We start from the raw sequence: 13876 nt of genomic DNA on the forward strand, positions 1-13876 counted from the left end.
AGCCAATGAAAGGTGGTGGGCATGGAGTCCCTGAGCTGGTGCCACTCATGTGATTGATTTTAGAGCATCTTTGTCAGCACTATAAAGTTAACTATAGATCTTTGCCTTTATAAAAGTGCATTTTACTTTTAGTCACTTATTAAAATAAGCAATTTCTTTTGGTTTTAGAAAAAGGTCATGTTGAGGATATTCAACTATGAAAGACCAACCATGATCAGCCATTGATAAATGGATCTGGTCATAATTCCAGTTTGGTCAGCATCACTCTTTTGTTGAGCGATGTGTAGTTACTGACAAATAGGGAAAATAAACCTGCTTAAGTCAATAAAATCATCCGTCAATACGGAGAGAAATATGGTTCATAGGGACACTAAGTTTTCTATCTTCCTTGAGTGTCACTGCAAAGGCAATAGCTGCCCTATAGTCTTCCTCTGATTAACTTACTTTACCCTGTGGACACGGCGCTTTGCCCTCCTGCGGCTCCACACACACCAGCTCGTTCTCTGCTGCAGCTGCACACCAAGATCGTTCATTTCTCAGCCAGTTTATAACTTTACAGTAACACAAGTGACTGATATTCGTTGGTTCAAACCTTTAATTCATGCCAGACAAGCATTTTCTAGCTATTAATATGCAGAGATTCAGTGGATATTTTCAAGTCTTTAAACCTGCATTGGCCAACTGCTAAACACAACACATCTCAGTTATTTGAGGACTTGAGGTAAAGTGTAGCGGTGTCAAAACAAACACAGAAATGTGCTGTGGGATCATACGATAAGTGAAGAAACCAGCATTCATTATGCTCTAGTGCCCTTGAGCAGAACTTCACTCCTACAAAAACACAGCTATATTGATCCGAAGTCCCACTTTGAGGACCTTGCCTCAATTAGTAATCATGTTATTGCAAAAGAACATTTCACCGGAACACAAATCACATTTTATGCTTTATTTACAAAAGAGAAACTACATTTCAATTTTTGAATCATAAATAAAGTCAAAATATGAGCGCTCTTAAATGTAGAGAACGCTTTGGGGTGATGCTCTAAAGCGCTTAGACCGTAACACAAATGTTTTAATACAAGAATTACCCGATTGCAAAGGGAACTTTTCAGTCATTTTCCAGTGGTACAAACATTCCAGTTCTGAGCTTCCTTTTACAGTCTTCGGCCATTATGAATAAAAGGGCACTTTTTGTGGATATTATTTCCATTCAAACTTAATTATCTCATACATCAGGTATCTGTCTAACGAAGGAGTTATTTCATGAGTCTCCTGTCACTTGAAGTGCAGTTAAACCCACTTTTAAGTCAAGTGTTCAAAACGGCGGCAACATCTGAAGTATCTCCACCTCAGGAGACCTCCTTGTTACCTTTGGCCCAGTAACCCGGCTATTTCTCACAGATCGTAATCCATCCAGTCCAACACAACGTGTAACCGCTCTTTTGAAGATTTGCACAAAATCTCCCACCTCTTCTGTCGTGGCCTCACTAAAAGGAGTCCGTCCGCCTCCTGGTAAACACCGCCGACATGGTCCTCACTATGCCCCTGAACCCCAGAGGTCTCTTTGAGGTCAGCTTGGCGTCCTTCATCCTGTCCACCAGCCCGTGGAACACCGTGCGCACGCTGTGGTAGTCCTCGGCTGCAGACACTTCGTAGAAGTGGCAGTCCGTGTTGCGAGCCAGCAGGCGGCCCTCCTCGCTGAGCACTGTCCGCCTGTGGTGCAGGTCCCTCTTGTTACCCACGATGGCGATGGGCCCCTTGTCTGCGCCCACGTAGTCTTTGGTGGACTTGATGGTCTCAATGAGCCTGCTGACGGAGTTGAAACTGGCCCGGTCGCAGATGCTGTAGACAAGAACATAGCCGTCTGCCCATTGGACCTTCTTCTCAAAGAGCGAGGTCTCCACGGACAAATCCTGCAAAATCAGAGTAAATAAAAATATAAATGAACCCAAACACTTTAGGGTTATTGCATTTTAGGCTACTTTATTCTCTTCAATCATTAAGAAATAAAATCTTTCTTCACCTCAGAATAAGGAGAATCCCAAATATTGAGGGTTAACTCCCTCCCTAAACTGTGACTGTAGATGGATTCTGCAAGACGAAAGTTCAGTTAGTGCAAAGTTATAGTAGGTAGAATACGACGTTGCATCGATGTCAGTAAAAACAGACGTACCAATATCTCCATACTCGCCGATGAATCTCCGAGTCAAAAGACGCACCGTGATCGCTGCAAAAACAACAGTAATTGACAAATGTCAGAATCGGGAAGACGGAGAACGATTCATCCGCTACAGGCGTGTTCTTTTTACCTGACTTCCCGACGCTTTCTGTCCCCATAACGACAATGTTCGCGTCCATTTTCCGCGGGACGGCAGCGTGCCGCGTCGGGGCTGCGGGAGCCTGTCTTATAGGACTCACAGGTGGGCGGGGGCAGAAAACAATGCAGCAATTATTACTGTCACGTGGTGACGCGCACGCGCATAAACTCGCTGCAGGTGAACGGAAGAAGAAAGAAAAAAATAGAAGGACACATGAACGTGGCTGGCTTCAGGACATTAGTATATCAAATAGCTGCACCTCAATTAGCTACCCGATATGCAGCAGTCATGGCCAAGACTTAATATCACATTCACGGCTTTTTTCATGCCACATTTTGCTTATGTATATATATATTTTTTCTTTAAGGTAACATTTTTATTGTGGGGCTTTTACTTGTAAATACGTATTTCTACACCTTCGTATATCTGGTTTAATAAGCAACGCTTCCACCACAACTGATGATATAACACAAGTTTTTCAGTAAGAGGCTGTAAAAATTCAGTCGAACGTTTTACTATGCTTATTCAATTAAAATACCTCATGTGTATCACAATAGAATTAGTTGTTGCTTATTTTGAAGTCAAAGTTTCAATAACAGCCGCAAGAGGGAGCTAGAATTCAATAGTTGTGTCCCACAAACAGATTTCGCTTCAGGAAAGACCAGTAAGCCGTCTAAACACTGATTGGCTGAGCAGATACTGTGTGTGTGTGTGTGTGTGTGTGTGTGTGTGTGTGTGTGTGTGTGTGTGTGTGTGTGTGTGTGTGTGTGTGTGTGTGTGTGTGTGTGTGTGTGTGTGTGTGTGTGTGTGTGTGTGTGTGTGTGTGACGGATAGAGAGAGAGATTGGCCCTTATCCTTTCCAGCTTGACTTGCTCTGCTGTGGGCTACACTTTCCTTTTTTAATCAGATTTTCCCCAGTAACCTGGCTTCTAATGTGCCAGTAGTACAAATTGTGCCTAGTTATAATATTCTGTGTAAACTACCCTTTAAGATGCAACTTTACTCATTTTTATTTTATTTATCTCCATTTTTGTTATTGCTGTATTGTCACTTATTTCAGCTTCAGCAGGAAAAACCAGATCACAGAAACCATTCATATCTTTTCATATCTCTTAAGTTGTGGAACAGCTTGAGCTTTACCCTCAGAGTTTTTTTACTACTGCAAACAATGCAACGTTCATTGTGTCATAAAATAACGTGATCACTAATTATTTAGCATGTTAGAAATGTCTAAACATATATTTTAAGTAATTGCCCTGTACTCCCGTTTATTGGTGCGTTAACTGTGAATCATAATATAATTTTCACAAAAACATACTGTAATATACATAACCCCAAAAGTGTGGAAAAGGACGTGGCTGTGAGTGTGAATGTCATGTATGATGAAGTTCCAATGTTTTGTAGTGCTTTGACCTTTTAGCATCGTGACGTGTGTAAGATTCATCACAGGAATCAGAAGCACATTAAGTTCGCTGGCCACCGAAGGTGCCACATTCATGAAAATTCATACTGTGCAGCTGCTGAGTGGTGAGATAGACCTGTGACCAAAGCAGAGGGATTTTTATTCAGTTTTTTTGTATCTGTAAACCTTTTGTGTCTACAATAAAACACAAGAGTTTTAGCTTTAGAGAAAACTATTTTTCACTGGTTGTATTATATTTCCCTCAGCAAGAGGAAGAAAATTGTTCATTCATTTATTCACAGTTAATGTGTCTGTGATGTGATGACGGCACTCACACTTTTGTGTCAGCAAACTAAACTTAAACTTCCTCAAACTGTCAAACTATTTGCATAATGCAATCATCGACATGAAGTGAATCATGCAACATCAAACAAGAGTTTAAAAAGTAGAATTTTAAGGATTTAATTAAGCGAATTGGTCATGTTCCATAATTCATCTACATCCTTCAGTGACTTCAATGTGTAAGAAATATGGGGGTTTAATCATTTCAAAGGACTCTGGTATTACTGTAGGTGTTACCGTTACCATCAAACATATTTATTAATACATTGAAATGCACATTTTTACTATTTATTAGAGGAGCAAAGACACAAACCTCTGCAAAACCCAGCGCTACAGTACTAATGTACTACCAACAAGGTCTTTTTTTTATCAGAAGGTGTTTCCCAGGAAGCTGCTTTGGCTGTGTGCGCTTATGCAAATAAATCCTCTGAGGGATTTATCTTGCTCTCACTGTATGTTTCCCTGTTTGAGGAGTGCAATAAAGGAAAAAACTATCCTCCTTTCATTAAAGACGTCTGTCAGGCCGTATTTAAATTTACAATTCATTTGCAATTCTGTTTGAAATGTGCCACTCTAAAAGGAAAAGGATAAAACTCAACTGAACTGAGGCTGCCAGAGATGTGCAATTAAAGCATTACATCTAAGGGTGTTATACTCTAAGTTGCTGGTAAAATATATTTTTCAGAGCTGAAGAGTTCTTACCTGTATTATTCTGGTTGGAATATCACGGCATGTGTGGATATATATATATATATGTGTGTGTGTGTGTGTGTGTGTGTGTGTACTCCATGCATCATTGCATTCACTTGTCATTACACAGAGATATGTTTGCAGCCAATGGACACGTTTATGTCAGACACACACATGAAGCCCAATGTGGTGTTAAAGTGTTTATAGTTGTCTCTGCTCGACTTACAGGTGTGTTATTTTGTCTGTAGCAGAGCAGCTCTTGAAACTTCTCAAATGTGTAAAAGGTTTGACGTTGTGTTTGTAGTCATGCGATGAAAGTTTAACCTCTTTTTGGTTCTTCTTTGGTCTCCCACAACCGTTAAGGGAAATATTTGGATCTTAAACTGCTAAACGCTCCCCTATGTTCACCAGTTGTTAACTGTTTCTGTCTGCTGCTAAGCAAGAACTGTCCTGTGAGTCTCTCAGAGAGGTATTGCTAAAAAGGGCTGCTTGCCAAACCATTCAACTGCAAGCCATAAAACCCCCAAAAGAAGCTGAATGACCTTTTAAATGGTTTGTGATGAGGGGAGCTACATGTGTTCATGTGTTCACTACTACAGCGCTTCTACATCACAAGGGGGCCAATAAATCGGTGATGTTAAAGACCAGGTCTCCGGCCATGCTAGCAATTTTGTGATGTTGCACTGAGGCACAATAGTGGCTCAAACGTCTGTTGGATTCATCTTCTGCAAACTATGAATGTCTGTAAAAATGTCATGGAAATAAGAAACTATTTGAGAGATTTTCAGTCTGGACCAAAGTGCTGGACAGAGCGTCCAACACACAGAAAGACGCTGTCTGCGAGCCTAAAAACATCTTTTAATAGGTGCACATAATGTGATTTGGAGTGAGGATATCGGCATCACTAAAGGACGCAAAACAGAAATCTATACTTGGTAATCTGCAGACAAACGCCGATTTGCGATTTCAGTCCAAAGAAAAAGGATAATTTCTTCAGAGTTAATCAGTCGCTTGCAGCTGATAAAACTCAAGGCATCCGTCATCAGCAGCTACTTAAACAGTAATGCTCTCATTAGACAGCTGCAATGCCGGACTAGAGAAGAGGGACGAGCAGGCCATTAGCGTGTCATTTCCCAGACAGGAAGGAAGCTTTCAGGCTCTTACTGTCAGAATTACAGGATGAGGAAAAAGACCAGGGCACACTATCCTCAGTATACAGAGACTGGAATAATTCTTCCTCTCCTCATGCCAGCACTGGCAGCAGAAGACGAGAAAAGAGGCCTCTCCAAAACAATACATAGAGCTCCGGGTAATAAAGAACGTAAAAGCATCAACAATGTGTTTCTGATTGAAAATGTAACACATTTGAGTTTTTCTTCCGAGCAGATATCATCATATTAAAGATGAGATTTAATAGCATGAACATACAGTAATGACACTAATTTGCCAAAAGCCTTAATAAAATACATTTAAAAAATGTATTCCACAGGCAGCTGTCCCACTGCGGCTGAGTTTGTCAAGTGGCCGTTTGTTTACATGTTGCTTTCTAGTTTTGTTACATTTGAGGAGTTGTGTGCTTACTGTGAAAAGTGCTGTCTGAATATTTCATGGTGTAAACACGGTAAGTGGTTTGTAATGGTCTCTGGAGGTGCTTCAGAATTGCACATAATGTCCTCGCCATCTCCCCCATGTTTCCTCTCACTTTGGGCCCCAGGGCGAGAGTGCTGCTCAATGTTTTCTACACCTAAACCACTTTTTGAGAGATATAATCACAGAGAAAACAATGCAAGCTGTTTAGCAAAACATTCACTATATCTTTAACGTCATTTCACCTAAAAGCATGATGGTCAATCACATAAGGCTGTTAGAAGTTGGGAAGAACTAAAATGTTTGAACATTAATTTTATGACTCAACTCAACTTTTCTTTTCGATTTCAATGGAAAACGGTCCTCTGTAATGCGTACGGGGTTGTTCGTAGAAAATAACCTGCGTTATGGTCTGAAATCCCCATAAGCTCAACAGTGTTCTAACATTGGTTTACAGCTTATCAGCTTATCAATTATAATGTTGCTCCGGATGGAGGGTCCGTGCACAGTTCTCGTTTTGGTCTGTTTGGCCTGTATGTTGTATCACATTTCTGAAGCTGCCGCTGCGCCGATACTAGCGGTGCCACTGGCTCCAGGAAAGTCACATGAATATCTTTTGCTGTGCTGAGCAAAATGTGGAAGTGAATTATCTCTTTAGATGCATGAAATCATCTTAACTGGACAGCCCCCAGTGACAGTGAGCCTTTTGGATGTGGAGTCCAATTAGTCAGCTCTTCAACATGTCAAACGTTGACCATCAAAATGTCAGCAAATAAAATCTTTCCCTCAATCAAGATCAGTGAAGTGAAGGGATGGGAGTCTGCTTTGCTGTTACCAAGGGTTGTTTTGTTCTTTTCAAAAAATACATCCCCAATGCGGAGGTACAGTATGTGCCGGTTACTGCTTCTGGTTACTGCTCTATTTAAAATGACTCCACTCATTTTAAACAAAGCTTTGCTTAAACTTCCCCTTAAGTGCAGAATAGCAACGTTTAATTCATGTGTATTTTCCTCCGCACTTGCCAGTTGAAGCTGAACCACAGAAAGAAGGCTTTAATTAAAGGGATTATAGGCCTGTGGTAAGAAGTCACATGACAAAACGTATACTTCTCGCACTAAAAGCTTTTCGCCCTCAACCCTACGCTCTTGAAGGGCCATTGTTTGGGATCCATCTGGCAGGAGGCTGAGGTCCATCAGAAACAAGACCTTGTGCACCACAAACCGCTTCTTCCCGTCGGGCTCATCAGCAGAGCCCAACTGCCCCGCTGACTTCCTCTTCCTCATTTTGTATTTCAGTTCTTATTTTAGATAATTTTATATTCCATTGTTAATTTAATTGTTACATTATTCTACTTTGTTATTCACCACGGTGACAATTTTCTCGTGTGAACATGTCCAACATATCTGGCAAATGTTTCTGATTTGTTTAGTGAATACATGAAAACCACAATGAAATTAAAAGAAACACGTTGACTGTGCAAGTGTTGCCTGCAAAAAGAGTTCAGGCTCAACGGTGGTAATTCGGTGTGGTAATAAAATGATCCAGAGACATGTGCCGCTTAAGCTATTCTGCAGTGTACAATAATGTTATGATACGCATTTAACTTCCTCTGAGCGCTGGGGCTGGATCTGTTTGCCCTCGGCCTTGTGACACCGCACATTTGTATAGCAAACATGGGATTGTTCCCTGACAAAAAACTTCACCGTGTTTTCAGGGGACATTTGTATATTTCTGGATCACGTAGTAACAAAGCTAAAAAACGTTGTCTGAAAAGGTCATGAAGGCTCAAACATTTGTCAACAGTCCCACTGCAGTCACTTCATGACCTCATGGTGGCTCAAGTCTGTGGGTTCTTTTTTTTCGCTTTGGGAGCAAGTTGTTCCTGTTTGCAAATATTGTTTTGACAGACAAATATGCCTGATGTGGAAAAAAAAACAATCCAGTCAAATCCCAACTGAAATGTCCTTTCGACGGTTCCTCGAGGCGTCTATTCTGTCCTGCCGTTGTTTTCCATCTCACCCCACTTGTAACTCTAAACTTTTTTTCTGTGCACTCCCATGCTCAGCCGGCCCTCGGTGCTTCTTTGTCGCTCACTCTTTTGTTTGAATGCCATCGGACTCTTTGGTTCTAGCAGCTTTGTATTTCTCCTCCCTACGAACACATGAACACATTCTTGTGTCGCTCCCATGAAGCAGGTCGGGCCGGTGTCAACAAAGCTGTGCTTCTGAGAATACCAGCTTGGCAGGCCGGCCGGGGGGACTTTTCTGCGACTCCAATGTGGTTTTATTATCACGGGATTTAGGTGAATAGCAGATAAAAATCCTGATTTAGCCGCAGACGGTATTCTATTTTAAAACCACAACATGCCCTTTCTGTTGATATTGGAGTAAAAATAGACAGCAGAGCAGCGGCATGAAATGGTTGAACATCTAGAACAGACAGTAGCACTATTTTTAGACAGGACACAATAAAAAAAAAAAAGGGCCCGCCTGACATTTTAGTAGCTCCCCATTGAAATGCCATTTCACTGTCCTTTGGTCCATGCAGTATTTATGTGCCCCTTAAGATCTACACTTATATCAGAGGAGAACATTGACTTTGAGGTGTTATTTCAATTCTGGTCACTGCAAGTGACTTCAAGCAACTAGATGTTTGTACGAAATATTAGTAGCCACTTACTCGAAAAGAGTCTAAAAACTTCATTACTCTCCCTATTGGAAGGGAGATTTCCACCATATTATTCTTTGTACTGTGGGGAATCATGCAGGGGCAGTGTTGTGTTCATTATATTGATATTGATCTCTAAAGTTGTACTATTTCACATTTACAGTAGTAAACAGTAAAGGTTTTAATCCGGTACTGACCATAAAAAACGTATGTGTTGTGTTACAACACATACGCACAAATAAATCACAAATAATTGCTCTCTTCGTTTCACTCACTCGCCTCACTTCACTCAATGCGGCTGATCCAACAAATGCTAGAGCTGTGGGGTAACGTTATTACACACTGCAGTAAGAATTAAATATTCACAGCAGTGAACTGGTCTCAGTGGTCCGGAAAATAAACACTTAAATGCTCACATTCAAATTAATACTCATGGTTACCGAATAAACAGTGACCTCTTGGCTGGTCGTCTTTCATCAGCGTAGTTATTCAACCGATGACGGAGGAGAATAACGCACTCTGTTGGCGGGTTAAACAGCAAACTGGTTCTTGAGTGGCTGTGGTGAAAAACAGTAAATGTCTACTTTCTTTTCTCCAGATGATCCATCTTTCGTTCAGGATGCAGGTGTTCGTCGACAGTCATCCACTGAGTTTAGGACTGTCACCCGGTTGGTTTTCGGGTACCAGAGTTGTTCCCCCCTGCATCAATGGAAAGGCGCAGTGTGACGGTCTGCACCGGTGTTGTGGCTCCAACCAAATCACACACTCAGGTGATACTTCTGACGCCAGATGGGCCGTTTCATGTACCAGGCGTTTTCTTTTTCCATGTGGGCCTCTCTCTTGGTTTCCCCAACACGGTGAAGTCCCAACAGCGGTATCTGCGTGAGTTTTAAGTAAATGCCTTTCTCTGTAGAGGCCACTCCCTCCAGGGGAAATTCCAGCTCAGCAGCGCTGCACGTCTGAATGATGCAGCGCACAGGGCCAGACCGGCTCGGCATCTGCCTGACAGAGACCGCTTTGGGCTCAGAGCTAAAGAGGACGCTCTCGCTGTTTGAACATGCAGTGCCATTCCTGAAGAACTAGCTTCAGTCCGAGGCTGCTTGGCAATGAGATATCTGTATAACAGGGTTCTTTTTGTGTGTGGATAAGTTGGACCTTGTCTTCAGGTTAATAATTGCTGATAGTGAAGGGATTGATGGGGATACTTAATATTGGCATTGGATGACGTTAGTTGAGTTTAGCCGACAGCATTTATCTGCTTATCACGCTTCTGTAACAAATGCATGGCCTCGTCAAAGCACGACCTTCGTGACACAAAGCATTTTCATAGGAAAATGTGTTCTTTATTCTGGGAAAGATGTCATCATTTTGTACAAATACAGACTGACTTCAGTCATGGACGAATTCTGTGACCTATTTTATTTGAGAAGCTAAAGCAATAGCATTTCCAATTAAAGCTGTTGATAAACTCACGACTGTCCCACTGAAAGTCCCTCTGCGCTGTCCCGGCTGCCCGCATCCTCCATTTCCATAGCAACCGCCGCTCAGGAGAAAGGCTGAAGATGTTTTGGATGGATGCAGAGATTTAGCGACGGATGCGGATTTTTTGGGGGGAAAAATACAAAAAATACAAAAACTTCAAATTGCAATGTGCTCAGTTATTTGAATAAAGAAAGAGCTGAGGATGTTCTCATTCAATGTCAAGTTTGAATTTGTGTTCCAGGCTTCGGTTGTTGAGGCAGAAACTACTCTTGACAGCTGTGACTAACAGACAAAGACAGACTGTCCTGCGCCTTTGACTGGAGGTGGAACCCTGTGTGGGACCAAAAGTGCGGTGAAGAATGAAAGATAAGAGACAGTGTTCCTTTTGTGAAGGTAATGGTTTATGGCTCTTTTACACACTGGATCTGTGATAAGAAAAGAAAGTGTATTTCTAGTTCATAAGGGAATTAATAACACAAAAAAAAGGTCTCTGCATTCCCAACACTGACTGTGATAAAAATGTAATTATGCAAATACTTTACATTGAAGGCCTTAACACGTAAACACACTCAAATAAGACCAACGAAATTCCTTTGTGTTGTGCTTTTCAATGAAGTCATTTCTGTTATGATTCAACGGCAAATATACATATACTTTAGAACTGGTTAAAATGCTTTTTATCAAACAAAATTCTGGGAAAATTTGCAGCTGACTTGATGTTTATTTGGTCGTGTGAAATAACAGGTAGTGCAGGCCTGCTTTCTTCAAAATTTTAAACAGGAAAACTCGCCACACCGCAGCATTGTTCGTACTCCCAGTTATGCCTTTGACTTCTCCCATTTCCCACTTTCTCCCAGCAGACACGCTGGGCTTCTTTTTCACAGTGAAATCCTGTAAATAGCCGTTTTTTACAGAAGTGCAGAACAATAGTCTGCAGGGTTTTCCATTCATGCATTCCTGGCCCACTGCCTGTTGCTACCTGACTAATGTCAGTGCACGTTTACTGTATGTCAACAGTGCTGCAATCACTCACGCACACATACACACACACACACACACATTTCTGCAATGTGTTCTCTGTTCTACTATTATTTTACCTCAGACTTCTAACTTATTGCAACAATAGCACTGTATAAAGTATTCAGCTACCATAAGGGACTTTAACCGATGTTTCAGAGTACCACCGATAGACTGCTTCTGTTTCTCCCGTGTCTCCTCTCCCTCCGGCGGGCCCAGCGCTACAGCCCTCCAGCGAGGAAAAAAAAGCTCTGATCCCAGCAGGAAGAAGAACAGACAGACGCAGCTGCCGGGCACTGAGCTTCTCCACGCCGCGCCCGAGCGTCTCCACAGCAGGTTGAAGGCAGCGGCAGAGCCAGATGTGTGTCTGTGCGTGTCGGGCCTGCTGATGCTAGAGGCCCCGCTGAAGGACCTTCTATCTATCTAGTATGCTAAAGATACAAACAGTACTGTCGTTTTTCTCGGTTGGCTACACCTTTTTGTCACAGACGGGGTTCCACCTCCAATAAAAGGACCAGGGCCTTTTCTCTCCTCGTCTTTTTGTTACCTGCAGCTGTCATGAGCAGTTTGGGTGTCAGTCTCTACAACTGAAACCTCAACCACAAATTCAAACTTGACGTGGCAACATCTGCAGCTGTGCGTTTGTTCTTCCACAGCAGCCGGCCAACCAGCCACGACTTGGCTACAGTTCTGATCGGGCAGAGCCACTAAAAACAACCCGCGCATGTGCCTTTAGCGCCCAAGCATTACCGCCTTCAGCGTCCACTCTCCTGTTGCAGGTTACATGGAATTTAAAGCAATCTTAAATTCTCGGTTCTTTAAACAATTTGAAAGTGACATGTGGCTCAGACCACACTAGATTTACATTTCTCGCAAGACTTCCAATGTTTACTTACTTCAGCACGTCAGCGCTGAGAGGGATTTTAAAAACCGTCAGCCAGACGGTCAGCGTTTCGCTGCCTGAACGTAAGCTGCCTGCAAAAAGCATAGGGAGGATTTCTGTGTGGGAGTGTGTGCCGGTCGAGAGGGAGAGAGCGTCTGTGATTGATGACCATTTTGCTTTGGACACGTTTGGACAGATGCCAAAAGCCCGGAATGAGAGGGCGTCCCTGAATCACAGTGGACTGTTAAATCACGCGGTGAACATTTCTCCTTTTTATTGGTTGTTCTAGCGGGAGACCGTTTAAGGTCCTCTGGTTTACTATGAAAGGACAAAATCTATGTTATGCAATTATGTTGAATAACTACCACATGATCGCAATATAGATATAATATATGTTCTTTGTTGATAGAAATAAAAGATAAGGGTCGGAAACTGTATTCTGCTTTTTTGCTTACTTGCAAAGTACTAACAATTTGCACTTAATATTCTGCTGATTGACTAAGTTATTAATCAATCAGTTAAAAAGAATGAATCTGAAACATCTAATACATCTCTCATAATCTTCATCTGACATGTTAAATTGTTGTTTTAAAATATCCAGTTTAGTTCCAAGCAGATTTGTTACAGTTCATCAATTACCAGCTCATCTCCTTGACCTTTACATTTCCTCATGCTGCTGTTTTCAAGACAGAGCAAACAGCTGCAGAAAACCCCTCGCAGCCTTTACACAAGATGTGTTTACCATCCTGAGACGTTCCACCCCGTCATCATCAACACCATCATCACATTATGTGGCTACGTTACATCATAACCAGTGAAATACCTCATGCAGACACGCTGACAACATGATAATCCCATAATAAACGTCTCCTGGTAAAGGATAAGAGCTGCAGTGATGATTCTATTAGTCAGTCAATCTTTGATTGTTTGGTCTCTTAATTTTAGATACTCAGGTATCACATTTAGAAAGATCTTATGGGATGAGAAATAAAATGCAGAAACATAGAACACTCACATCGCAATTGCAATTTCAACCGCCGGATCACAAATAATGGAAATCCATCTTGTAAAGTTTCAAGAAATGGATTCACGTCTAGTCAACCACGAACACGGAGCGAACAGCATCGTGTGAGGAGCTGCAGATACAGGTTGGTTTATGTGTGACCGCATGGAGAGGCACTGGATGTAGCAGCCAGTGTGTTTTCAAGGAAACAAGAGCAGAAATGTCACTGCGGGCCTATCCAGATGGAAAACATGTTGTTTTTTCCCCCAAACATTTAATGAGAGCTTTCCGCTTCGTTGTGTGTGTGTGTGTGTGTGTGTGTGTGTGTGTGTGTGTGTGTGTGTGTGTGTGTGTGTGTGTGTGTGTGTCAAACCATCCAGCAGGTCGGGTTAATGCAACAAATTCTCACAGTGATAATATATAACACAAATATTTACTATTAATCCTAAAATCCTTGCACATTTAATGCGGAACCAACGATGCAT

General features: G+C 42.0%; 1 protein-coding gene across 1 annotated transcript; it reads right to left on the reverse strand.

Moving 5' to 3' along the window:
• Nucleotides 1-931: 931 nt before the first annotated feature.
• Nucleotides 932-2460, reverse strand: LOC120809755 (Ras-related and estrogen-regulated growth inhibitor-like protein). Its single transcript, XM_040163791.2, has 4 exons — nt 2310-2460; nt 2174-2227; nt 2024-2091; nt 932-1913 (listed from the first exon to the last, which is right to left on the reverse strand). Exons 1-4 carry the CDS (start codon nt 2356-2358, stop codon nt 1488-1490), a joined length of 597 nt encoding a protein of 198 aa, XP_040019725.1. The 5' UTR covers nt 2359-2460; the 3' UTR covers nt 932-1487.
• Between the last annotated feature and the right edge of the window lie 11416 nt (nt 2461-13876).

Source organism: Gasterosteus aculeatus, chromosome X (assembly GCF_964276395.1).
Source record: "Gasterosteus aculeatus chromosome X, fGasAcu3.hap1.1, whole genome shotgun sequence".
NCBI classification, from domain to species: Eukaryota; Metazoa; Chordata; class Actinopteri; order Perciformes; family Gasterosteidae; genus Gasterosteus; species Gasterosteus aculeatus.

What these genes read in the sequence shown, in the direction of transcription:
- LOC120809755 (XM_040163791.2), bottom strand. Translation starts at nt 2,358, where the DNA reads ATGGACGCGAACATTGTCGTTATGGGGACAGAAAGCGTCGGGAAGTCA. An exon ending in AGAAAGCGTCGGGAAGTCAG is followed by an intron (nt 2,228 to 2,309) that starts GTAAAAAGAACA and finishes TTGTTTTTGCAG; the next exon opens with CGATCACGGTGCGTCTTTTG. An exon ending in CGGCGAGTATGGAGATATTG is followed by an intron (nt 2,092 to 2,173) that starts GTACGTCTGTTT and finishes TTCGTCTTGCAG; the next exon opens with AATCCATCTACAGTCACAGT.